Source organism: Carassius auratus, chromosome 24, assembly GCF_003368295.1.
Source record: "Carassius auratus strain Wakin chromosome 24, ASM336829v1, whole genome shotgun sequence".
NCBI classification, from domain to species: domain Eukaryota; kingdom Metazoa; phylum Chordata; class Actinopteri; order Cypriniformes; family Cyprinidae; genus Carassius; species Carassius auratus.
In genome coordinates, this window is record NC_039266.1 from 16,325,569 (window position 1) to 16,352,161 (window position 26,593).

At 36.2% G+C, this 26,593-nt stretch overlaps 1 protein-coding gene and 1 long non-coding RNA gene across 3 annotated transcripts in view; one reads left to right on the forward strand and one right to left on the reverse strand.

The window, feature by feature from the left end:
* The window catches only part of LOC113042435 (uncharacterized), a 5,122-nt gene extending 3,186 nt beyond the window's left edge, over nucleotides 1-1,936 (forward strand). Inside the window, exon 5 of the long non-coding RNA XR_003275576.1 lies at nucleotides 1-1,936. This exon is cut by the window's left edge and continues 669 nt beyond it. This is a non-coding gene — a long non-coding RNA (uncharacterized LOC113042435).
* Nucleotides 1,483-26,216, reverse strand: LOC113042434 (zinc finger C2HC domain-containing protein 1A-like). Of its 2 annotated transcripts, XM_026201301.1 has the most exons (10): nucleotides 26,080-26,216; nucleotides 25,416-25,486; nucleotides 24,492-24,608; nucleotides 20,276-20,311; nucleotides 19,018-19,159; nucleotides 18,780-18,928; nucleotides 4,113-4,221; nucleotides 3,015-3,120; nucleotides 2,821-2,931; nucleotides 1,483-2,562 (listed from the first exon to the last, which is right to left on the reverse strand). In XM_026201301.1, the coding sequence occupies exons 1-10, from the start codon at nucleotides 26,093-26,095 to the stop codon at nucleotides 2,424-2,426; spliced, it is 996 nt and encodes a 331-aa protein (XP_026057086.1). In that variant the 5' UTR covers nucleotides 26,096-26,216; the 3' UTR covers nucleotides 1,483-2,423. The 2 variants fall into 2 exon arrangements, with proteins under 2 accessions (XP_026057086.1, XP_026057087.1); XM_026201302.1 differs by lacking the exon at nucleotides 20,276-20,311.
* Nucleotides 26,217-26,593: the final 377 nt, after the last annotated feature.

Genomic DNA, 26,593 nt, shown 5'->3' on the forward strand with positions numbered 1-26,593 from the left:
GACTTAAGGTGCTACTGAAATGGTTCTATTTAACATGGTTGATAATTTGTGCCGTTCTACATCTACATTCTACATCTGCATATATCTTTGTGAGCAACACATGCCAAAAAAATCCTTGCCTATACATACATGCATATATAAAATCAACAGGTGGGCTTATATGGTACATTAACTTTTTTTAGGGTCACTAACCCTGTATAAAGAACTGTTAACTTTTCACATATTCAATTTACATGTTTTTTTATATAACAGTACATCACTGTTTGTTTTTGTTTTCCAGAACATTTGACATTAATGGAGATTTTTATAAATATTGTATTGCTATGTATTAACATAAAATTTCCACTTTAAAGGGTTACTCCACCCCTAAACGAAAAATTAGTCATTAATCGCTTACCCCTGTGTCGTTCTATACCCATAAAAGCTCAGTTCGTCTTTGGAACATGATTTAAGATATTTTGGATGAAAACCTGGAGGCTTGTGAGTGTGACTGTCCCATAGGAAATAACAGTTTCAATGTCCAGGAAAGTACGATAAGTCTTTGTCAGAATACTCCACTTGCCATCAGATGTGCAATCTATCATTTTTGTTTTCTTCACTTACAAAAAGTGATCCCATCACTTCATGTAACTCAGATTGCACGTCTGATGGCAGATGGAGTATTCTAACAATAACCTTTCATACCTTTTCTGAACCTTGACACTGTTATTTACTTGGCAGTCTATGGGACAGTCTCAAGCCTCCAGGTTTTCATCCAAGATATCTTAAATTGTGTTCCGAAGACAAACTGAGCTTTTATGGTTATGGAACGACATGTGGGTAAGGGATTAATGAACACATTTTCAATTTAGGGTGGAGTATCCCTATTATTTCCCATTTTATATGCAACTTAATGCTAGTAGCTGCACAAGGAAAAATGGGTTCATGAAGAGAAACTGAAATATGGAACGGAACCATGTACCGTATTTTTCGGGCTATAAGTCGCACCTGAGTATAAGTCGCATCAGTCCAAAAATACGTCATGATGAGGAAAAAAAAACTTTTATAAGTCGCACCGTACTATAAGTTGCATTTATTTAGACCCAAGAACCAAGATAAAACATTACCGTCTACAGCCGCGAGAGGGCGCTATATGCATAGACGGTAATGTTTCCTCTTAGTTCATTTCTCTTGGTTCATGTCAAATTCATTTTGATAAATAAGTCGCACCTGACTATAAGTCGCAGGACCAGCCAAACTATGAAAAAAGTGCGACTTATAGTCCGGAAAATACGGTATATAAAAAAAAAGAAAGAGGAAAATACCCTAAATAAAAATAAATAATAACACTATTGCGAGTTAATCACTTTATAGGCATTTTAAAAACACTGGGTCAGTGATTAAAGGCATATATTTTTGAATAAATAGATAACTGTATTAAATGTGTTAAATTGGCAGCACTAAATAAACAAATTAAATGAACACATCAAGCAGAACACAGTCTGATTTATGTTTCCACTTTATTTATGTAAGATAAGTTCAATCCATTTTAACCATTTTATCCTTTAACGGCAAAATTTGTCACAATCCCAAAAACAGGTATTCATAAGCTATATTTACTGCCGCAGAAGCAGTAATACAAGCATAACAAGGTGCAGAGTGATGCTTGAAATACATATGAGCTTGAGATCGGCAAACGACCACCAACTCCTCGACCTCTCTCATTCTGGACCAGCAATGATAAAGCTTAAAGGCTTGGAAGCAATAAAATACCATTGTAAAGCTACTTTTTCGGAAGGTTGTAATGTGGTGGATGCTCTTGAAGAATGTGACATGACATTGCAGTCGCCTTTAAGTTTTGTATGTTGTGTTGATGTGTAAATATGTTGGACAGACTAGATCAACGAACGTTGAACAGATGTGATGGATTGTATGTCTAATAAATATACGACGACGATTTCTTCAAGTCATTTTCTTGTTCAATACTGTTAAAAACACAAAACAATCAAGAACATATAAAAACAAAGTCAAATACGAAAACGAATTGCTCAGCGAAAGAACTGTTGTCAATGCATTTAAAATTTTTAACCTTGAATATATATTTTTTAAATAAAAATTAGAGCATTTAAATTCCCTCAAAATGACTACAATAATGTTAACATTATAATATTTGCATTTTACGAGTGATATGGTCCCATTTTAAGGCCTAGATCAATTTAAATCAATGTAATGTATCATTATTTTAATCATAACTATAAAGGAAATAACACTACTCCTTTTATAGTAGTAACCAATCATAAAAAAATGTAAATAAAAACTGAGCAGAAGGTTGGGATGGGATCCTTTCTATAGAAATTGAAGCAGATTACAAGTGAAATATTTCTACATCACAAGGAAATCATGTATCTGCGGCTACAGTGGGTCAGTCTTACTTTTATATGTGCTTAATAAATGTTCATTCGTTTCACACCGCACTCGCAGCAAAACTTGGCCCAGTCCACGGGGTATCTGGTCCCACACTCATGACAAAACTTGGTCCCCATTGTGGAAACAGTGATTTCATTTTCGTTTTTCACATCATTCCTAACAAAAAAAAAAAAAAAAAAAAATTCACATAGATGTGTATGAGTCAGTGTGGATTATTTCAAACAAAACCACAACCCAGAAGTTTTATGAATAACAACTGACTAAAAGACCTCTTGTACTGTTGTGAAATGGCAAAGACATAAAAAAGAACCGAGTAGGAGCAGTTGATTCCATTTAATTTGTTTTCATAACCACAATTCATAAGAAGTCACCCACAGTTCACAGTGCAATACACCAATACTTGCAATGTCATACCTTGAAATACAGTTGCCTGCATTCTGGACCTTCTTCTTGTTCATCCCTATCCCAGAAGGTGGACTTTTCAGCGAGCTTTGTGAAACCATGCCCTTGGGTTTCATGTTCCCTCTACAACCACAAACATTAACTATGATCTTACAGCCTAAAGAACATGTCAAATATCAGGACTGGTCAGTGAGCTGGTATCTTACTCATTGGGAGGGCTGGTCAAGCCAGAGGAGGTGTTTCGTAATGGAGAGAATCCTGATGATACACTCCTCACTGAGCCAGTGGATGAGGTTTTGCAGCTAGGAATACCTATTGAGGGAGAGGGGAAAGTGCTTTTTGACCCATTGAGAGCTTTACATTGTTTTATTTTTGATGTCCTTATTTTAATATGAATAAAGAAGTACCACCTCTGAACTTTATGTCTGGATGCTTGTCAACTCAATGGCACTAATGTGCACTCTAAATGTTGTGTAGAGTCCAAAAACGATTTTACAGATGTAAAAAAAATATTAAATGGGGACAACTGGAGGTGGGCGAAATTAGAACCAATATGTTGAGAGGATCACTGATGTTACTGGTACCTTAAAAAATAAATAAATAAAACAACAACACCCCCCCCCCCCCCAAGATAAATGTTTTAACAAAATGTAAAAAAAAAAAAAAAAAAGTTATTGAAATAAAGCTAAAATAAAATTTTGACCATAAATAATTAGGCCACAAATAATTTTTTCTTTTATAGCGCCACCATGTGACCATATCACCAATGTATTTAAGGACTTCAAACTGAGGGCTTATCCACATGAACCAGAGCTTTTCTTATCCAATCTTTTTTCCTCATTCTAAAAAAAAAAAAAAAGAATTCCATAAACATGGCATAATCTCAAGAAATATCTGGGTACACACGGACCGCTGAAACGGATTCAAAACGATGTAGTATTAGGGATAAGTTGGTATCAAATTTTCCTGTTGCGATTATTTGCTCATGCTTTTACCAAGGTAAACAGTATTATCACGGTATTGAAATTTAGTCTCAAAATATAGTATAATAGGCTAAAAAAACTTTTTTCCTAATAACAAAAATAACTGAACATTTAAATAAAGTAATAAATAAATAAATAATATAAGACAGATTTGAAGCACTAAAAACTAATCTTGTTTTAGTTCACTAAAGTGGCCAAATGCAGGAGAAATACGGTAGGTTTAATTTATTTGGTTTAATAATTTGGCTTATGTCCAGCTTCACAAAAGTGATTCTTGATAAAATAACAAGAAGGGAATGTTTGATTAAAACGAGTCCATACCTGTGCCAGCACCCTGTCCGTAGGCTGAGCGCTGAGGTAGACGAGAGGACACGGTGGACACGCTGGATACAGCAGGAGAGGTCGCCTTCTTTGGTGGAGGAGGTTTGTTCTGCAGACATACAAAAATTAAACGTTTACATCAATCCACTCAAGGCACTCTAAACAAATGGTGCAAATGAGCGAAATACAATTATTAATTCAACATAAAATATCGGTTTCACTGCATACACTTTAATGCGAATCAAGCAGTTGAGTTTATGGTCTAATTTTTATTCATGACCCCTTCACCGATTCACAAAGTTGCTGAGACCACCTCTTACTTAGAATTGGGAGCAATCTTAATATAAGAGAAAAGGTAGACCTCGTTGCTATGGATTATGTGACACAAATGTTTTTGCTTTACTTTTACTGACGGATGGGTCTCTGTCAGTGAGTTAATCACAGAGATACTGTAGAACGAGGTTTCATGTTGCCATTTTTTTTAATATGTATAGACAAAGTGTTACTGATTAACAAGTATGTGTAGTAACAAGTACAGCTTGTGTTTGCATCTCGCAAACAATAAGTGGATACGCATACGAGCAGCCTTTAAATAAACAGTTTAGGATAATCATGGCTGATAGCAAGGAGTTTCTCCTAAACCAGCAATTTAGGAGCTATTTTTAACTTAAATAGCGGGTTTTGACTGAGTGGTATGGTTCAGTACAGTACAGTACAGTACGGTATGCAATTATGTCAGAAGATATGAATCAGGGCAGTGCACAGGGGTGTGGCCCCGTGGCTAGAGCCACTGCCTCTTTGACCTCATAGGCTGAGGGCCCCTCTCACCAGTCCCCCCCCCGCCCCATCACCCCAAAGCATTCTGTTACTGCTCCGTAAAAGATCTGCTGATTCCACTAATCCGCTCCATGTTTTACCGCCCGCTCTGCAGCATCACTCGCAATCTGTGTGCCGATCTCTGAAGTGGAGACCACAGCCCTGAAGGTCATTGCAGTACCAGGTAAATGCATTACGATCCACATTAGTCTGTGGCAGAGGTTCATCCAGTGAATTAGTAATTAGTTGGTAGTTTGTTTTTAAAATTTTGGCGGTAATGACTCGGCCTTTTAAAAGTGCTAATAACTTGTACAAAATATCCATGTTCTTTGAATTAGAATGTCTAATCAAATTGTACCCTGATCAGATCTAATATATACAATAAAAAATGTGCTATTGTTGGTTCACTGCGAGACAAAAAACAAAAACAAAGAAAATGCCTTCACAAAAAAAGAAGACAGAGAGAAAGAGACAGAGCGGAAGTATTGTTGTATTTCCCATTATAATCAGTCGTCTCGATACTAGTAATCTATAACATGATATATTATTAAAACCAAATTAATAATATAGGCCTATAGAGAGTAACAAAATAATATAAATGTCCAAAATGAGTTGTTTATTAGTATATAATATAGATTTATGCTGTAAAATATTAAATGTCTAATACTTATAGGGTAGAGTGGGGTAAGATTGGCCACTTTTTACTTGTGTGGTCTTCAAGATTAGGGAAAATGACACAGCAGTACAATGAAAGCATCTAGCCAATCCAAATGAAAGTATTCCTATCATTTGATATCATAAATGATCAGAATGTATCTATGACAAAGGATTCTAAAAATATGAATTCTTATAAAAAAATAAAATAAAAAAAAAGTGTTCTCAGTTTGCTTGGCCTTTGGGGTAAGTTGACCCGAGTTGAGTCAGTGGGTAAGATGCACCATTTGGATGTAAAATGACTATCTGACCAAATCTGATTCAAACCCATGTGGAATAAATAATAATTAAAAAACCTAATTAAATAATTTCCTTTTACAAAGAGTTAGATGTATTTTCTTACAGTTAATTTTAATAAGAAAAAACCAACCAAATGAAGTTTAAATTTCTGTATTTAATTGTTTGCATTTCTGAAACAATGTGTTGAACACCAAAGTTGTAGTCTTTCTAAAAACAGACTTAACAGAGAGTTAGTAACTGCAGGTGGAAAGATATATCTGATTATAAGGTGATGAAAAGCATTTCCTAGCTCTTATCAGATATGGATTTGATGCACTTGTACACTGTCCCTATCAAATAAACTGCAAATTATATGTATAAATGATAAACTAAACCAGTAATATATCACACTGAAATACCAGTTTATAATTCAGAGATTTAACGTAACTACAGTGCCTTATGGTGGGGCAAGTTGAAATGCTGACTCAAGTTCCCCCACAGCATCTGGCTCACTTTGCATCATAGGACATTGTTATGTGTATCTGTATGACATTTATCTTATGAGTCCATAAGTGGCGTTGTGGGTTACTGAATCATTTAATCACTTAGATCAAAAACATGGATTAATTCAGTAACAAAACCCTGCTGTGTTGCTCAGAGATACAAAACAGCTCTGTCACTTAATTACAAATTCTTGTTTATACTGAACTACTAATGTATAAAATCACATTTCAATTGTGTTGAAACATTTTGGTTGTGCAATGTTGTATACCTAAATCATACATTTATTTTTTAACTAACACAGAATGCATCCGTAAGTTTCTGCGTGTGCAGTTGTGTTAATTTGTTTTGATTTCTGCACAAGTATTTCTCACACACTCACTCGGGCTTAGCAAGCCTTATCCTGCATGACATAAATACATTATCAATCACTACAAGTGTGAAGTCAAAACAGACTGGCTTGGAATTGACCGGTCACCGGTCTGGGCTTGTCATGCGAAAAACTGGTTAATTCCGGTCCCTGACCGGTCGATCGATGAATCTCTATCCAAAATGTTTTGCTGAAGCATTAAGGTTTTTCTTCACTGAAAACAAGGGACCAACCCCTGGAAAAAGCTTTACACCATTATCCCTCCTTCAGCAAACATAACAACTTGCGTAATATTCTCCTGGCATCCACCAAACCTACACTGACCACAGTATAGGTTTCTAGTGCTCCAGAGTCCAGTTAGGGACTGCTTTATTGAGAGTACCATGACGCATGTGTTGTGCCTTGTTTATAAACAAAGGAATACATGCATATGTGTCGTGGTACTTTTGATAATGGCAGAGGATGGGATGAGGACAGGGCTAAATGGGTGCCCTAAGCAGAATAGTATTGTTGTGCCCCCTCCTTCAAAAAAAATAAAATAAAAATAAATATAAATATATTGCAGGCAATTAGTTCTGCAATACTGAATGCAATATTGCCTAATTGTCAGTGCACTACGCATCTGTGTAGTAAATGCCACTCCATCTGAAAACAGGTGATGGAGATTTATGCCACGTTCCTGGCAACCTGTAATCCATGTTTTTCTAACTTTCTACCCGTGAAAGTGCATACTGAAACCAAAATATATACTGTAGTTTAGTTTTTACTAAAGTACACTGTAGTGTCTTGAGTATAATATAGGCATTCCCCTTTAGTTATATTCAGTGTTTGGAATACCGGCGTTTAAAAGAACGGCGTTAGGTAACGATGTTATTTTTTCAGTAACGGGGTAATCTAACTAATTACTTTTCCCGTTGTTACAACGCCGTTACCATTACTGGACGTTAAATGCGGTGCGTTACTATGCATTAATTTAATAAACTATGCAATCCAAACGCACCCCTGGCTCACACAGCGAGTGAGGAGGTGGGCTAATAACGAGAGAAGAGATTATGATTAGCTAAGGCAGAGTCATGTGTTTCATGGTAGCCAATCAGAGCCAGTGTTTTTACACACATGCCGGTACACGCACCAGCGGCGCCAAACACGCACACACACACGCAAACACACAACACACACGCAACTGCTACACAGAGATTCGCAGCAGCAGCAGAAATGGCGAGTAAGGAGCAATCCGATGAAAAGTTGGCATTTTATTTATTTCAACTTTTATTTATTTTTTATTTTTTTACAGTAACACAAATAGTTACTTTACCTGGTAACGAGTTACTTTTATTATAGAGTAATTCAGTTACTAACTTAGTTACTTTTTGGAACAAGTAGTGAGTAACTATAACTAATTACTTTTTTAAAGTAACGTTCCCAACAGTGGTTATAATATAATATATAATGAGCTGTTGAAGAAGCTTTAACTCCCCAAACATTACATGCAGACAGAGGGCATAGACACACACAGACACACACAGACACACAGACACACACACACAAACTGTAGAATAGTTGTTGTTTAAGGTTTCTAGATTCTAGGTTTCATATATAGGTGACATATTCTAGGTGACATCATTATGTCATATATAAATTTTTGTTTTGTTCTTTTTATGTAGATTTCAAGTATTTTAGTTCATATTAGGGGTGACCCCAAATAGTCGATGATTTGATGCTTCGATTCGAGGAGCCTGATTCAACTACCAATCTCTCAGTCGAATATTAGCAGGCTGTTATGATTATGCAATTCTGTCGATATGTGAGCGCTCCGATGTCTGATTTCTAGGGCTGGGTAAAAAAAAAAAAAAAAAAAAAAATCGATTTTTCAATTATTTTTTAAATGTGGTCGATTCAAAATCGATTCTTAAAGGCCACTAGTGTTCTCCACTAGATGTCACCCTGTTATTTGCCTTGCGCGATGTTACCAAGGAGCGATGAATGAGCCTGTCATCTGGGTGAACGATCACCAATACGCCAGTATTATTTGTCCTACATTGTTCATAGGCTTGTAGCCTCAATGTTGCAGCAAATTTTGTAACATTTTATGATTATTTTATCTTAAAAATGAAATAACTTGATCATGTTTGATCAAGGAATGCGACCTCTGACTTTTTTCAGCATACATTTTTCATCTTGCATCAAAATTTCATTGTATGTTTTTAACACAACTGTATGCATTTGAAAATTAAGGATGTGTTCTGTTTTAATGTACCCAAGTGTACCTAAAATAAGAGAGATTAATATACAGGTTTGTGGCTCTTAATTATTTTTTTTTTATTAATTACCCACTTGTAAACTTATGTTCACTGTTCTTTTTTTATAAATATAGTATTTGTAGTAAATCTATATTGATTTAGTTGAATCAAGAATCGAGTATAGAAAATCAAATCGAGAATCGAAATCGAATCGATCTGGAACATCTGAATCCATACCCAGTTCACCCCTACTGATTTCACATAGAATTTGCCGTTTTCTCCCAATAAGTTAATATGCAGCCTATTTTGATAAAACCATGAATAAGAATCTGAAAAGAAGCTTCAAATAAATATTTTAAAGTGCGTGAATAAATCCAACCACCCCTATAGATTTATGTTTCACTTTCCATAATCCATGACCGACAGAGGAGCATCTTCGTGGCAGGGATGTAAAACTTTACCAAGACTCAATTGCCGCGTTTCCACCGAAATTACCCGGAACATTTTTACCAGGAACTTTTTTTCCCAGGAACTTTTTTCCCCCCAGACCTGTTGCCTTTTGCGTTTCCACCGCGGTGTAAAGTACCGGGTAGATTAGGCAAATAGACTGGTGACGTAGGTCTGCGCGCGTTTCTCAATACAAAGTACCGCTGATTAAAAAAAAAAAAAAAAAAAAGTACTGATTTTGGACGTGCATCCTCGGTAGTTGGTTCAGACTTTGTGCATTGGACTGGGGAGTGTGATGTCTGCAACTACGCAAGTCCGGTAAATCTATAAACAGCAGCGTAACTATATACTATATATATATGATACTTGATTACTTCAGTCAGCTCGTCTTGGCTACTGCTATTTTCCCTACTGTATATTTACAATAAAACGAAATATGATAATCAAATACCACTGCCTCCTTTCGTTTTCATTTAAGCATAATAACAACTGCAGAAATGTACTTAGTTCAGGGAAATGCAGCCATTACAATGAAACGAAATATTATATAAATTTGCCTTTTTTATTTTCATTTTAACATATAGATAAATTGAATACAGACCAAAGAAAACCTGTTAGATTTACCCCGCAGCTGAATTATATTTTATGTTTAACCACTAAAGACACATCAGAGCCAGCGGCACATATCAGAAGGTCTATCCCAGGAGAGGCTGCTCTCTGCGGATACATGAGGACTGAGCTCCCGCTGATTGAGTGGAGCTCATCGTCTACGAGATCGGCGAAACACATTTTTAAATAGGCGCTGTCTTTATAAATAAACCATAGATTTGAGTTTTAAACAACTACATTCTCGCCTGAAATACTTTTAAAATTACATTTCATGACACAATAACAGTAATATTTGAAAATTATCCAAATAAATGGTGGTTGAACTGAACCAATGCTGCGTGAACTCAGATGGCTTTGGCTAAAGCAATTTTCCCCTCAGTATATATACAATAACACGAAATAGGATATAAAATACCACTGCCTCCTTTCATTTTCATTTAAACATAATAACAGCTGCAGAAATGTACTTAGTTCAGGGATAAGTGTAACGTTATATACAGCCATTACAAAGAAATAAATATTATATAGACTTGCCTTTTTATTTTCATTTTTACATATAGATAAATTGAATACAGACCAAAGAAAACCTGTTAGATTTACCCCGCAGCTGAATTATATGTTATGTTTTAACCACTAAAGACACATCAGAGCCAGCGGCGCATATCAGAAGGTCTATCCCAGGAGAGGCTGCTCTCTGCGGATACATGAGGACTGAGCTCCCGCTGATCGAGTGGAGCTCATCGTCTACGAGATCGGCGAAACACATTTTTAAATAGGCGCTGTCTTTATAAATAAACAACAGATTTGAGTTTCAAACAACTACATTCTCGCCTGAAATACTTTTAAAATTACATTTCATGACACAATAACAGTAATATTTTGAAAATGTTGATCCGAATAAATGGTGGTTGAACTCAACCAATGCTGCGTGAACTCAACCAATCAGCATGTTTAGCGCCAAAGTCCCGCCCCCGAAAGTTCCGGAACTTTAAAAAAGTACCACCTCGCCAGCAGGGACTTTCTAGGGGGCATTTTTTTACCCGGAACTTTTATTTAGTTCCTGGTTCCTGCGGTGGAAACACACCAAGTACCGGACCAAGTCCCTAGTTCCTGGGTAAAGTTCCTGCGGTGGAAACGCGGCTAAACTGACACAGGCAGAGACTGGATTTTTTCGATAAGGTACAAGAAGTGATTTCAAAACATTTCAGCCGGTGTATATATATATCGTGGATATATTATTTACCTGATATAAGATGCATTTGGTTTTGAGTAAAGCGCTTCATTGTTGTACTACGATGATTATCGCTTTAGCGCGCAGCACGAGCAGGACATGACTGGGAATGTCACACACATACCATTTAAATGAGAACACCATTACAATAAAACGCTGTGAACTTTTAGAGTTTAGCTGCTAAACTTGTTTCTTGAAGAACGCATTCACAAAAGGAGTTCGCATTCAGAGCCGCACAGAAACGTTGATTTTCATTCGGGCTCTTTTTGCAGACAGCAAATAAATCCTAATATTAACGTTATGTTGTATACATAACGAAGCCTAATCTATATGAAATTATGAGTTTAATCCCATTGATTAAAAACTTGCCATCAAATGTTTCACTCTAGTGGTCATCTTCAGTACGCGCAGCTCTAAACAGAAGTGCAGAACATTAATAACTACGGTCATATAGGCTAACTTTATAATGAGAGCACTGTTGTAAAAATGTGAATTGTTAGGGTTTCGCTGATGTTTTGAGGTAACTATATTTTAATCAAAACATAAAAACATTATTTACCCCATTTGTATCTGCGAGGCATTTGTTACACAAACATTTGTTTTCCCTGTGTGTTAATATCAGTAATTATGACTGTCAAATGTCTGACTTGACTCAATGTATTTTGCCCTGCCCCCAAACATGATTCGACTATAGGTCGAATATAGCAAGATTCAAAAATTTCGATTTGACTATGAAAATCCTTAGTTGGGGACACCCCTAGTTCATACAATAACAAATTTCAGTCATCATGGGTTTTGTGATGTTATTTGTTATTTAGCGGCTGTTAGTAGTCGTGGTGGGGCCTATTTGGGGGAAAATCCAGGGCCGTTTTTTACTCCCAGTCTGTGTAACAGCACCAATTATCAGGCCTTTGGTGACCTTCGTTCCCACGCATTTGTAATAATGCAAATTATTTATTTATCACATTATGTATTTTAATTTTAACAGTGTTAACCTGCTATTTCCCACTTATGAAGTCATGATTACAAGCTTGTCATGTTCAAGCACTTTAATGTCAGAAAGAATAAAATGTAGCATCTCACTGTATTCTATATTAAACATTCAACAAGCTACATATGCAGTTTGATGACAATTTTGGATTTTTTTGCTCTGTGCTGCCTGCAACTGGATCCGCTGCAATTTGCATCTCATAGCAACCATTCCACAGACAATGCTTTTGCTTTCACACTACACACTGCTCTCTCCCACCTGGAAAAGAAGAACACCTATGAGAGAATACTGTTTGTGGACTACAGCTCAGCATTTAACATAGTGCCTGCCACATTGTTGCGAAGCTCCAGATCCTGGGACTAAACAGATCTCTGTGCAGCTGGTTCTTGGGCTTCCTAACTGGCAGAAGTCAGGTGGTCAGAATAGGCAACAAAACTTCATCCCCACTGACCCTGAACACTGGTGCTCCTCAGGGCTGCGTCCTCAGCTCCTACAGCATCGTCAAGTTTGCTGATGACAACGGTGATAGGCCTGATCACTGACAATGATAAGACTCACTGACTAAATGGTGTCAAGAGAACCACCTCTTACTCAACATTGACAAATGTGAATTAACTGTAAGTATGTCTAATAATACACTGTGTGTACTAAGTATATGTATGTGCATATGACACACTGTCATATGTATAAGTCTGTAAGTATGTCTCTATGTAAATTGTGTGTAAATGCTTCCAAGAATTTCACTCACCTTGGCACATGTGCTGTGGTGATGTGACAATAGAAGTGATTTGATTTGAATTGATTTGTAAAGTTAATTAGGCATAGGAAAAACCTTAAATACATTGCTCTAAACATGCAAAAAATCCTCATGCCAGAAAGGGGCATACCATGTCCACTTCTGAAAGCACCAGCCAAATAAAATGCTGTATCTGAAACTGGATCTAATCCTATTGGATGTCACTTTTCCAAAAAATCCTTGCACAAGTTAAAGTTACTCGTGATGAAGAAAGCACGTTAGTGCTAGCCCTCCCGGAACTCAAACAGATTGCCTTGCAGTGTCTTCTAGAGGTCGACCGATGTATCGGTTTAACCGATTAATTGGCACCGATAAATGATTTCTGGAACAATCGGTTATTGGCAAAAATCAGTGGCAATAGTTTTCGGGGTTGCATCCATTGCTGGTGCAGCTGAAATCACTGAGAGCATGCGGTGATGCTGCATGACATGATGCTGCACGCTGAAGAGAGCAAGAAACTTCAGACCTGGATTTAAATTCAGCAGACAAAAAAATCCTGCCGCATAACAGAGTGCCATTCACATAGTTTTCCATTAAACTACATTATATTCACCCCAAACCATTGTTAATGTACATAATGAATTGTATATTGAGCATTTTCATTGAAACTTTTGTTTTTCTGTGGCTCTAATAAAGTCTGTATGCTTCATTTATAGATCTATAATATAGATTGCTCCTACCGTTTGCTCTGTTTTTTCAAAACACTGAACTTCAAACTTATTTATGCCTCATTGTTCATTCTTGAAGTAAACTTGGGTCCATTTGGTGAATAAATAAACAGTTTTAGACCGCTACTTGGGAAAACGCAATGCGTCCTTAGTGTGTGATACCGGTGAGTTCTCCTAGACTCAGCACTGCTCTTTTATTTTGATTAGATAACCATTAAGTGTTCAAGAATAGAAGCATTTAATGTGCGAGAGTACAAATTTTGCTAGTATAATTGTAGGGCCCTTTGATTTCCATGATGCGGAAAACGTGGATGGAATCGTGGAATCCATTCATAAAAATGGAATTCACAGTTTAACATGGAACGTTACAAAATTTGTCAAATTTTAGATGAATTAAAAGTTGGTCATTACTTAAATCAATTTGCGATATGGACTAGTATCTGTTACTATTATGCTGCAAAAGTCGATTTAAATATGAATCCTGTATGCGCTCCTGAGGCATCTGTCATTGCTAAGCATCCATCAGCTGCGATCTCCGTTACAAGAAAATTTCAGTATTGGATTTCCACCACTGAAAAACCCTTGCTGTAACTCTGCTACAAGATTTATTTACGAAGAAAAGTAAAAAACTCTGCAGTGTTTGGGTGCAGCCCATTTTTCAAAAACAACAGGGAATTTCACCCTGAAGGAAGCTTATTAAGTTGGTTCTTGTCACATGACCTGGTTAGCTTGCGTCATTCTGAACAGATAAGATGTTTTTAACTAGATATGGTGCAGACGCGCATAATATAAAATACAAAATTTACTAATTTTAAGCCACACTAAGTCAACATGTTGGTATTTCTTGCTCTGAATCTGGCATAAAATAAAATAAAAGTTTACTGATCTTTGAAAAGCTGTACCTGCGTTATTACTTTTTTTTGTCTATTGTATGCCATGCACCTTGCGCAGAAGCTCTGCAATTTCGTTGTATGTTGTGTACAATGACAATAAAAGCATTCTAATTCTAATTATGCCATTATTATTTTATTAGTTAAAACTGGTCTTAGAATGACAATATTATCGTTTATAGCAATAATTTCTTGGACAATTTATCGTCTAGCAAAATTTGTTATCGTGACAGGCCTAGCATTAACGCTGACACCTGTCACATAAGATGACGACGCAGTGCTCGCAGCTACTCTGAGCAGAGCAGTGTTCATCAGAGTAAGTTGCCATTATTTACTAGTCATAGAATGGGAAACGTTATTTTAACCTGTTAACAGTGGTTTTCTGTGTTCATATATTTAAGTAAAGGGTGATTATTTTAATAAGTACCGTGTTTTCTTTAATCGTCTTGTTTTTGAATTTGCAATCAATACAGCCTGTGCGTTCTCACACTTTATTTCTTTGTTCAAATCTATTAACAGTTACACAATTAAAACTGATCTTGAAAAACTGAGCGACCACATTGCTACAATAAACTCTGTAAAATGTTAAGTTGGTCACAGTGTCATGCACTTAACGCCTCATCTGTGGTCATTCTTCATTCTTCAATTAGGTTAATTAGTTAACATTAGTTAATCACATAAGTTAACATATATAAATAACAAATAATAATGAACAATATTTCCACAGCATTTATTAATCTTAGTTCATGTTAGTTTCAGCATTTAGTTATGCATTATTCAAATCATACCGTTGAACTTGACAGTATTTTGTCTCTTTTTATTTCATAGGAGCTTCAAAGAAGCCCTGTGCCCTGTGTTTATTATCAGCATCCTTGAATCATTGGGTAAAAAAGATAAACTCAATAAGCAAAGTAAAAAATAATTTGACATATCTTTCCCCCCAAGGTTTTTATAGATATCACAATACTGCAGAAAGGACCTCTACAGCTCTGAAAGACAGGGAGACCAGGACAACTAGAGTCCCAGATACAGATCCCCTGTAAAGACCTTATCTCAGATGACCACTGGGACAAGACCACAGGAAACAGATGATTCTTCTACACAATCTGACTTTGCTGCAGCCTGGAATTGAACTACTGGTTTCGTCTGGACAGAGGAGAACAGTCCCCCAGACTTTTTTCTCCATTCTGTCACCAATGGAGTTTTAGATCCTTGCCACTGTCGCATCTGGCTTGCTTAGTTGGGGACACTTCTGACTTGATTGCAAATGATTGCACAGATACTATTTAAACTGAACTGAGATGATGACATCGCTGAATTCAATGATGAACTGCCTTTAACAGTGATTTTGTATTATTGACACACTGTTTTCCTCATCAATGTTGTTCCGTAGCTGAATTCAACGATGAACTGCCCTTTAATAGTGATTTTATATTACTGACACACTGTTTTCCTTATTAATGTTATTCATTTGCTGAAATCAATGATGAACTGCCTTTAACACTGATTTTGTATTATTGACACACTGTTTTCCTTATTAATGTTGTTCAGTTGCTTTGACAATCTTTTTTGTTTAGAGCACTATATAAATGTAGGTGACTTGACCTGAATTAACTGCCTGCTTTGCACTCATGCCATGCATGCTAGTAGTAGTGGTGGTGGTCCTATTTAAAGCCCTCCACTAGCCAGAGACCAATTTTTTTTCTTGGCTGGTGCAAAAGCGTCTCCCACAACTTATTTTCTTTCCCTACCAAAACAGCTCACTTCAGCATGTCCAACACTGCTCTCTCTTTGATTTTTTCTCTTTTCTCCTACTTAGGGGTGCTCATTTTGTATTTAAACCTGTCCTGTTGGAGCTTAGCCTACTACTTCTGAGTGAAATTCCTTGGCTGGTGCCCCGGAAAGAAGTGCGGTGAAAACTAAATATTAATATTTAAGGCCAAAGCCATTACACTTGTGATCCTAATTAGATCTACAACCACTACATTCATCTTGCACAGAAATCACTAAACTTTGTTCACTCCACTTTGATTTTGAATTTCCACCGTGTAAATATTTACATTGATTAGTTCTGTTAACATTAAATTTTCACTAGATGTCAGTAACAACCCAAGTAATCAATGCATGCAAAGAAAACAAAATAAATAAGTTCAAAAATGAAGGCAGATGCAATAAAATGGAATGACACAGGGAAAAAGTATTGAACTACAGAAATGTATTTAATACTTCGTACCAAAGCCTTAGTTGGTAATGGCAGCTTCAAGATGGCTCCTGTATGGAGAAACTAGTCCAATTCAAGGCATTGCTCAGGTGTGATTCTGGCCAATTTCACACAAATTATGAACTTCTATGAACTCTGATCTTTATTTCTTAATTTCTATCGGATTCAAGTCGGGTTACTGACTGGGCCATTCTAGCAGCTTTATTTTCTTCTGAAACCTACGGAGAGTTTCCTTGACTGTGTTTGGGATAAGTCTTGCTGAAATTTCTACCCTTGTTTCACCTTCATCATTTGGTAAAATTGAGAAAATGTTTTGTATTCTCATTCTAGCTTAGGATGCTGATGGAAGGAATATACATATTGACTAACATGAGAAATATAAGTGATACCTGATGGAATTAAAGCACAATTTATCAAAATTAGATCAGATTAGAAACAAGTTTGGGTGATGTATTTTGCCACTGCTTAACTTGTGTTACCAACGACTGCTACTGTATCCACTGAATGGGTTGCTTTGTTAAAGAGCATCTAAAAAGATGTAAGCATGTCAAATTCATTTGATGAATGAAGGTTGACGACCATGTAAGGAAAATGATAAAAGGGTGACTTGTGAAGAAAATGTATCATAAATCATAACTAACATTTATTTTTCTTGCATGCTTAACATTCATATCCTTTTGAAAACAAAATGTACCAACGCCCTAGCCAAAGTTAAAGGGCAGACTACAGAGTTGCATATATGGAGAAATATTATGTAATGAATCATGTCATATTTGCCACGCAGCCATGTATTCTTTTTGTCAGAAGCATTCACAGTGATTGGGTTTGAGGTCCTCCTGGCCATGATTAAAGCATATTCAAAAGCACTATGTTGGGTGTGTCTGTTAGTGGAACATTAAAGGTCTTAGCCCCAAGCAATGATCTATATAATATCTGACTTGACTGCTCATTAGCATTCTAAACTGCAATTCGGCTGTGGCACCACCAGAAGTCTTCGTGCGGCTAGCCAAAACCTTGACCTAAAAAAAACCCCACCCAATATATCAGTCACACAGGATTAGTTTTTTATGTTATGTGTATGCAAATTAATTGTTACTTGATGTTATTTGCAATATGTATGGACTTTTCGGACAATATGTTGAAGTCGTTAAGGTTGGGTGTACTATCTGCGCACTTGCCGGCAAAGGTAACTGATCCAGCACAAAATATATTTGTGTACATAATTATGCAGGAAACATTAAGCATGAACATGTATCTGGTTTTAGTATCAGAAATTAATTTGGATATACAATGAATATTAATATACAAGCCTCTGTTAATATTATTGCTCTATAATGTATTGAAATTCAGTGCTTGCTACACATCGTCTTGGAAATACAGTTTCAAGTCTTTAAGTCTGTGTCATCTGTAGTCAGTGTTGTGTTTATTGTTTTATGTCCTGATGGAACAATGTCTATTTCAGAATCTTCCCGATTGCATTTTACCATAACAGTACCGTTTCCATAGGAGTAAAATTTTATGTTATGTATGTTTAATTAATTATTATTTTAGCCAACGTTTAAATCATTAACTGATTCAAAATGTATGTTCTTAACAAAATCATTATTAAAACATTTGCAGTTAGCCTACTGTACGAATAAAAACAATACATAAACAGTGAATGCACAATGCGAATAAACGTATACAATGCCTAAATCTTCAAATAATCTTTGGTACTGAATACTAATATGTCAATGCGGTGGCTTCACTTTTTTTTTGACATAATCAGCAATCCAGTTCTAGATTATAGATCAGTGGTCCCAAGTGATAGTGATAGTATAGATGAGATGCCCTTTAAAATTTTAAAACGTATTCATCTGATAACTCTGTTTATGTTTATCACATTAAAATTGCATAATTTTAAGTTAAATAAAATCCTGGCTGATCCCAAGTCATCTTGACAGTGAAGCCTCACCTGAATCCTGGGTGGGGGTTTGGCTTTATCACTCCCAGGCAACTTGCCTTTGTTGGTAATTCTGGATGCTTGCTCTTTACAGAACTTGATGTGGCGATCTGCCGCATTCTCACTGAAGCGTCGCTGGCAATAGGGACACTGGATATAATCTGGAAAAGTCAATGGCTGTTACTGTTTTTACCCCTTCTTACTGTAACTCTTCCACATGTCAATAGACTAGTGTTTTTTTTTTTTTTACCTGGATCATAGGATGGAGGAGGGGGTGGAGGGAGGGGTCCCCCATCTTTCATGACTTGATCTAAACCTTTTGCAGCACGAATGGTGGCAATGAATTCTTCATGCTTTCGGCGCCAATTGGACTGTTTCTTCGGTGGTTCAGGCTGTTTAAAACAAAGTTTCAGTTAATTTTTTTCTTAATGGAAATCAAACTGGAATGCAGGATAATCTAATTCAGGGGAGCCCAACCCTGGTACTGGCGATCGACTGCCTTGCAAAGTTTGGCTCCAACCCTAATCAAACACATGCCTTTAATTTTTAAGGGAGCCTGAAGACCTTAATTAGTTGCTTCAGGTGTGTTTGATTAGGATAGGAGCTAAACTTTGCAGGACAGTCCATCGCCAGGACCAGGGTTGGACGCTCCTGATCTAATTCTACATTTCCTAAATCACCTTCTACATAACCTTCAAAGTGGGAAAGATTACAAAATTATTTAAAATGTAGGAATGTACCATTATTAAAATTCTGATAATTGTCAAGTTATAACCAAAAATAAAAGTAAAATTCTATATCATTTTGTCTAAATTAAAATGAAAAACTCTGAAAATAACAATAAATCATATTTACCACATAAGTTAATTTAGGCATCACAACATTATACCGTACAGTACAGAAATTGTATTCACTTGTTGAGATTTAGTTATTTTTATTAGTGTTTTAAAATTTGTTTAAAAATGTTGAATATTATTATAATCTAATTAAACTAAAATGTTGTACTGTTCAATATTTATTATCATTTATTTCTTATCAACAACTGATGCTTTTACAAAACAACAACAACAACAACAACATGCAGTTCATACATTTTAAACTATTGATACTCCTATTTTCTGCTAACAATAAACATTTGAAAACAAGCTATTTATCATTACAGAGGAAATACTAGAGAAAATATCTTGAATGTTGTGTGAGATAAGTTGAGAATCACTGTTTTTAACAACAATCATTCTGTTTTGTATGTCAGGAAAGATAGATAAACATTGTTTATTGATCCCCGTAGGTAAAGTTGAGACAAACATCTTGAAAAAAAAAAAAAAAGAATGAAAAAGAAATCAAGTATATTTACAACTCTTATAAATGTATAACTCTTCTGGAGATTTCAAAGCAAGCAAATATTAAACACTGTGGCCTTAAAATTAGAAGTGGCAAGGTGAGACACAAACTTCAGTGATGAGAAAAAAGGAAAATAAAAAAGAAACAAAATCAAACATTCAACTTACTTTATTAGACTTAGAGCTGCTGGAAGAACTTTGTAACTGAAACATAACCAAAAGGGGTTTTAGAATACTTCAGGACACTAGGATATGATACACTCCTGAACAAAATCTTAAGACTAGGGGATGCATTGCAAGTTTCACACATTTTCGCACTAGTGGATCATAACCGGGTTGTAAGTGCTGCTTCCAAATACCAAAAGAAGAAACAGGAGCAAGAGACAAAAAAATAGAGAGTAGGCAATTTATTGAAAACTGTATTTAAAGTCAAACAGGCTGTTCATCAGCTGATCAAAAGTTTAAGAGCATAGCCCAAAAATAAACGCACAACTGAACTAAAAGTGTCAAAAAAAGGACTCAGTAGTGAGTAGCCCCACTGTTCTTGTTGATCACTTCAAACACTCATTTCGGCATGCTTGATGCGACTGTTTCCAGGAGGCTGGTGGGAACGTTGCTCCATGTGGTGAAGATGGCTTCACGAAGGGCATTCATGGTCTGGAACTGACGTCCATTTTTGTAAACTTCCCTTGCCATCCATCCCCAAATGTCCTCAATGGGATTTGGATCAGGGTATCATGCAGGATGGTGCAAAAGAGCAATGTTATTCTCCTGGAAGAAGTCCTTCGTCAGGCAGGCGTTGTGAATTGCAGCGTTGTCCTGTTGAAAGACCCAGTCATTACCACACAGACGGGGGCCCTCGGTCAAGAGGGATGCCCGCTGCAACAGATCCACATAGCCAGTCGCCGTTTGACACCCCTGCACAACCTGAAGCTCCATTTTCCCACTGAAGGAAAAAGCACCCCAGATCATGATGGAGCCTCCTCCTCTGTGCCGCATAGAAAACATCTCAGGTGGGATCTCCTTGTCATGCCAGTAATGTTGGAAGTCATCAGGACCGTCCAGGTTCATTTTTTTCTTGTCAGAGAATAAAACTTTCTTCCACCTTTCAATGTCCCATGTTTGGTGCTCCCTTGCAAGTTCCAAACGGCAAGTTTGTGTCGTGGGAGGAGACGTGGCCTTTGAAGACGTTTTTTGGGCCTTAATTTGGGTCGAGGATTGACCTGTGTCTTCATGGACAATCCGTCGGATCCTGCGGCTCAGTGCAGGTGAAATATTTTTGGATCTACCACTTGACTTTTTTTGTCTCATACCTCTCAGGACTTTTTAAGAAATGTAAAATGACGATCTTACTGTGTCCAACCTCGGCAGCGATGGAGCGTTGCGAGAGCCTTTGCTTGTGCAGCTCAACAATCCTGCCATGTTCAAAGAGAGAAAGCCTTTTTGCCTTTGCCATCAGGAGATCTTGACAGTATGACTGCTTGAACAATGACATGAAAGCCATATTTTTGTGCAGATTTGACCTTTTTATGGCTATGGTCTTAAACTTTTGATCAGCTGATGAACAGCCTGTTTGACTTTAAATGCAGTTTTCAATAAATTGCCTACTCTCTATTTGTTGTCTCTTGCTCCTGTTTCTTCTTTTGGCATTTTGAAGCATCACTTACAACCCGGTTATGATCCACTAATGCGAAATGTGTATAACTTGCAATGCATCCCCTGGTCTTAAGATTTTTTTCAGGAGTGTATGAGGGTAGCCGTGAAGGAAAACAGAACTGAATAGTGGGCTCTGTTTGAGACTGAGGTCTTTTTTTTACTTTTTTACATTTGGTATGCTTGCTTGAGGCCAAACAGGAGTTTGCCTGTTCTAAAGCTATAATTCCAAAGTTTTAAACTAATTCTCTGGTGTATTTAGAAATTTGAGAAGAAAATGTCATGTTCACACTGCCCCCAAAAAACTGATGTTGTGAGGGAAGCCAAGCATGATGTTCATTTAGACTAAATGATGAAGAATGGCACAATCAACAGAAAAGTCATGGGCTTGGTTTCCCAGGAACTGCAATGCCGGAAAAATACGCAACAAGGAATGTCCACACACAAAACGAAATAATAATACAATAAAGAAGTAATTCATGGAGGACAAGAGACTTGCACAGAGGTTTTCATCAAGTAAATGTGAAAGAATTGCAACAAAAAGTGCAAAAAAACTAATAATATTCAAATTATTCTTCCAAGATTTTTCTCATTTTTAATTTTTTAATTTGAACATATCTTACTAAAATAATTCTTGGATTACTTATTTGCTTTGAATTTATACCCTTATAAACCTGATATATTTAAAACCAGTTAATTTTTATGTATATATAAAAATGTACCTTGAAAGTACTGCAAGTCCATTTGGATAAATGAATATTTTTTTAACTGCATTGACCACATTTATTCTATATGTGGCACTTCAATGTAGGAATAACATTAAAATAAATGTAATCCATAAAGTGTGGGGAGAATAATTTTTAATAACTGCAGATTAGCACTGAGGTTTTTATTCCCTGAGCATTTGGATGCAAAAAAAAGAAAAGAAAAAAAAAGCTGTGTTCATTAGATTTCGGCGTGTTGAAGAAGTGTAAGCTTACAAAAATATCTTTGATATTTTTATTATTATTAGATATACAGTACTAGGAACTGCTGCCAGTGTTGCTGGGCAATGAGGTTTAAAACCAGCAAAATAATTTTTTTGTCTTTATGCTAATGCTGTTCTGTTACTATGAAGATGAAGTTGGTGAAAAACACTATTGCCAGTATACGCAGTGACCCTTGCAGATCAATTTGATGTCAACAGCACATTTGCATGGTTTCTGAATGTGCAGCAGTCTGAACAATACACTGTATGTACCGTAACCACTCACAGTTCCCAATCAACTCTGAATATGAAGGGAACACATATAGTGCAAGGTAAACTAGATCCAGGTCCAAACAACTAGTGTAAAAGTGTTTCTGTAATGTTTAACCCTTGTGCGGCCCTCATTTGGGAGTCACACTCAGGGTCTTCACGGTCATAAGTGACCGGACACCTAAAATGTAACTTTTTTGCCCCCCAGTAAAATCAGTGGAATATATTTTTATTCAATAATATTTTTTCTTTTTTCTTTTGTATTTTGAGAAAATTTTAAGGTATTAATTCATATTTATGCAATAATTATGAACAATTTTTCTCATAGAAAATAGTACATAATTTTTTTTTTCTAATTTTTCTAAATTATTTTCGAATTAATGTTGTATTTCAGATTAAACCAGAGACTAGGCCTTTCAAATACATTTTTTTTGAAGATTTTTTAGCGCCACCTGGTCAGAGCAAAGAAAGAAAAACATGTAAGTGCATGGTGCAACCACTTATTACCAGTATAGGAATCTATAGAGAGGCTTGTGAATTCCCTTATTGTTTTTAGACATAATTGCTTACTCATATTAAGTAGTGGACTTGAATATATATTAATACATTCTAAAGAGTACTTTTTGTATATTTTTTTATATTTCTTCTGTTATAAATAATGATTTCATGCATTATTTGCATTAAAGTTTTTGCATTATGATTGCAATCAAACCTGAACATATTGTTCAGTGGCACAGAGCTCCTGCAAAAAAATAAAAAATAAGAATCCTCAGAATGGTGCAAAGGACCAAGTCTGAGTTTCTAAGTGCACTGACAAACCCAAGAGGCAGCGCTTCCTTCTCATCGCTGTTTTACAGACAGCAGGTCATAGGTGTGTGCGTGTGTGCGCGCGCGTGTGTGTGCGCGCGCGTGTGTGTGTGTATGTGATTATTTAGAGTGTCATACCTTCACTGCTGTTAGATTTTCTCTGCATTATGACTGAATTATTGAATGGATTTCACATTCTCAAAACTTTGCTCTGTGTTACAGACACAGTAGTTCATAGGTGTCTATGTGTAAGTATGTGTGTGTGTGTGTGTTTGTGTGTGTGTGTGTGCATCTGTGTGTGATTGGATGTGTCAATATCACACTCTTGATGTTTTATAGTGTTATCCCTTCACTGCTGTGCACTTTTTTTCAGTTTTGTGATCGATTTGTAGATTGTGTACACAAATATTCTCTGAATTGTTGTATTTTTGTCTATTTCCCATTCATTTCCTATGGACGGTCATTTTTGACCGAAGACCATGAGTGTTACTATTTTTTTTACGCCCACTTAGACTGTTCGAATCATGCCCTCAATTTTTTTGTATGTTCACACCCCAAATGCCATGAAAGTCACCGCATTTCATATCATTCCGATGAAGCTGTGATTTTTAACATTTCAAAACGTAAAATATTCCGGTCAGAAATGACCGAAGACCGCACAGGGGTTAAATGTGGCCGTTTTCTCACCTTTGGCTTTATTGGTTTGATTGTAGGAATATCAGTCCCCTCTGCCCTTTGCCTGCTGGAGTCAAACACCTTTCTTTTCTTTGCAGCGGCCTTCTGGCAGATCAGCACATGTTTTTTCTACAACAGGTAATCAGGTGGGAAGGTATCAAATAACTGTGACAGCATTGTACTGACTGAGTAATTATACCAGGTTTTGTGTTTACTTTGTGACCCGAGAGAAATACATGCCTTGTTGCTAACCTTGATTTGGCAACTACATAACATAACTGGCTAGTATATTGCTGGGCAACACATAATGTAAACTACCGTTCAGAGAAAGAAAAAAGAAAGAAAGAAAGAAAGATTTTTATTCAACAATGAGCCATTAAATTAATCAATTAACAATGAGGACAATTAGCATTTTACAAAAGATTTCACATAAATGCTGTTCTTTTGAAAAAAAAAAAAGTGCCATGTTGTCATGCCCAGCAAATCTGCATATTTGAACAATTTCTGAAGGATCATGTGAAAATTCAGCTCATCCATCACAGCAATAAATTAACATTTTAAAATATGTTAAAATAGAAAACAGTTTTCTATGTTATAATAACATTTCACGATATTACTATTTTTACTTTATGTTTAAATAAACTATATTCAGTCTAAGTGAGCATGAAAGAGTTCTTTAGGAAACATTTGAAAAAATGTTTATAACCCAAACTTTTGAACTAGTGTCCCTCTTGTATCATACTGCAGCTTGCAAGGCAACATATAATAATGCACATACACTTACATAGTAAAAATACTATTTATATAGTTATACGATTAATTTAGAATGTCACATAGGGATTTTTATGTTTATATTTGCACACACATTTGAAAGGCAAGATAATTTACATCAACCACCACCAGCTGTCAACTCATCATCCATTCAGAAATACTTACAAGAACCTTTGAAAAAAAACTTCTTCCACATATTTTGCAGGGCAGCAGGTCTTCAGAAACAGGAGGAGATTCTGTAAACAAAACACAAAGAATAAATAGTAACAGATCAACATATATATATATAACATATATAGAAATAAACACAAAAATTGAAAAGATGAATAGATGAGTGAGTGTATCTGGGTGTGCCGATCAGTTCACTCAGATACAGAGGAAGTGTGTGGAAATAGGTCACTCCTGTCAGTCCAAGTAAAACAACTGAGAGACTGACTGAAGGCAAGCCTGAGGATAGGAAGAGTGCTGGGAGAAAAAATCTTGACATTAGATATTTTATTTTAAACAGAGCAGAACAAATCATTGAAATGTAATGTTGTTTTGCGGCAGATCACATTACCAGAATCACATATCACAACAAAAGCACTTCAGCTATCTAGCAAAATATATATACACCGTTCAAATAAGAGATAAACGTAAGTATTTTCCTAGAAGACGTGATTCTCTTCCATGGTGATAACCTCAAGCAACAGCGACCGAATAAACAAAAGCTGCTCTCCCTTATCCAACCACACGGATTGAATGCTAAAGGTTAGAAGCGTCATATCAAAAATATTTACATCCTTTGTTGCTTTTTTTTTTTTTTTTTTTTAAATAGCCCTAACGTTACCTTCTATTTCCTCCATCTTTCTTGCCTGGTAAGATAATGAGGACGATGCTGTAGCAACTAGGTTCTTCTAGGTAGCCGCTTCACATGCTAGTATCCTTATTTTTGATTGGTCTTTTCCCGTTTCCCTGCAGAAATGAACGCTGTGCAGTACCTGCAACTGGCCGCTAGGTGGGATGTGGGAGGCGGCCAGACTGTGCATTACAATCATAGACTGTATAAAAACAGATTACAATTTATATAGAACGATTCATAATCTTCCACTGGTATTTGAAAATAAAAACTGATTTTCTGCATGCAGACTTACTCTAGTACGTGTTTGTACAATTTATTTTATCATATTATATTTTATATTATTATATTTCGAGACACAAAACTAATATTTGCAAAAGCAACATAAAGGAATATTGTCTCTGTCAGATGCCATATTGCAGCATATTCTTCTGTTTTAAGGATCCTGTTCACATGGCCCCATGGGAAGGAACAATCAAACATGTGTTTCAGATGAAATGTCAAA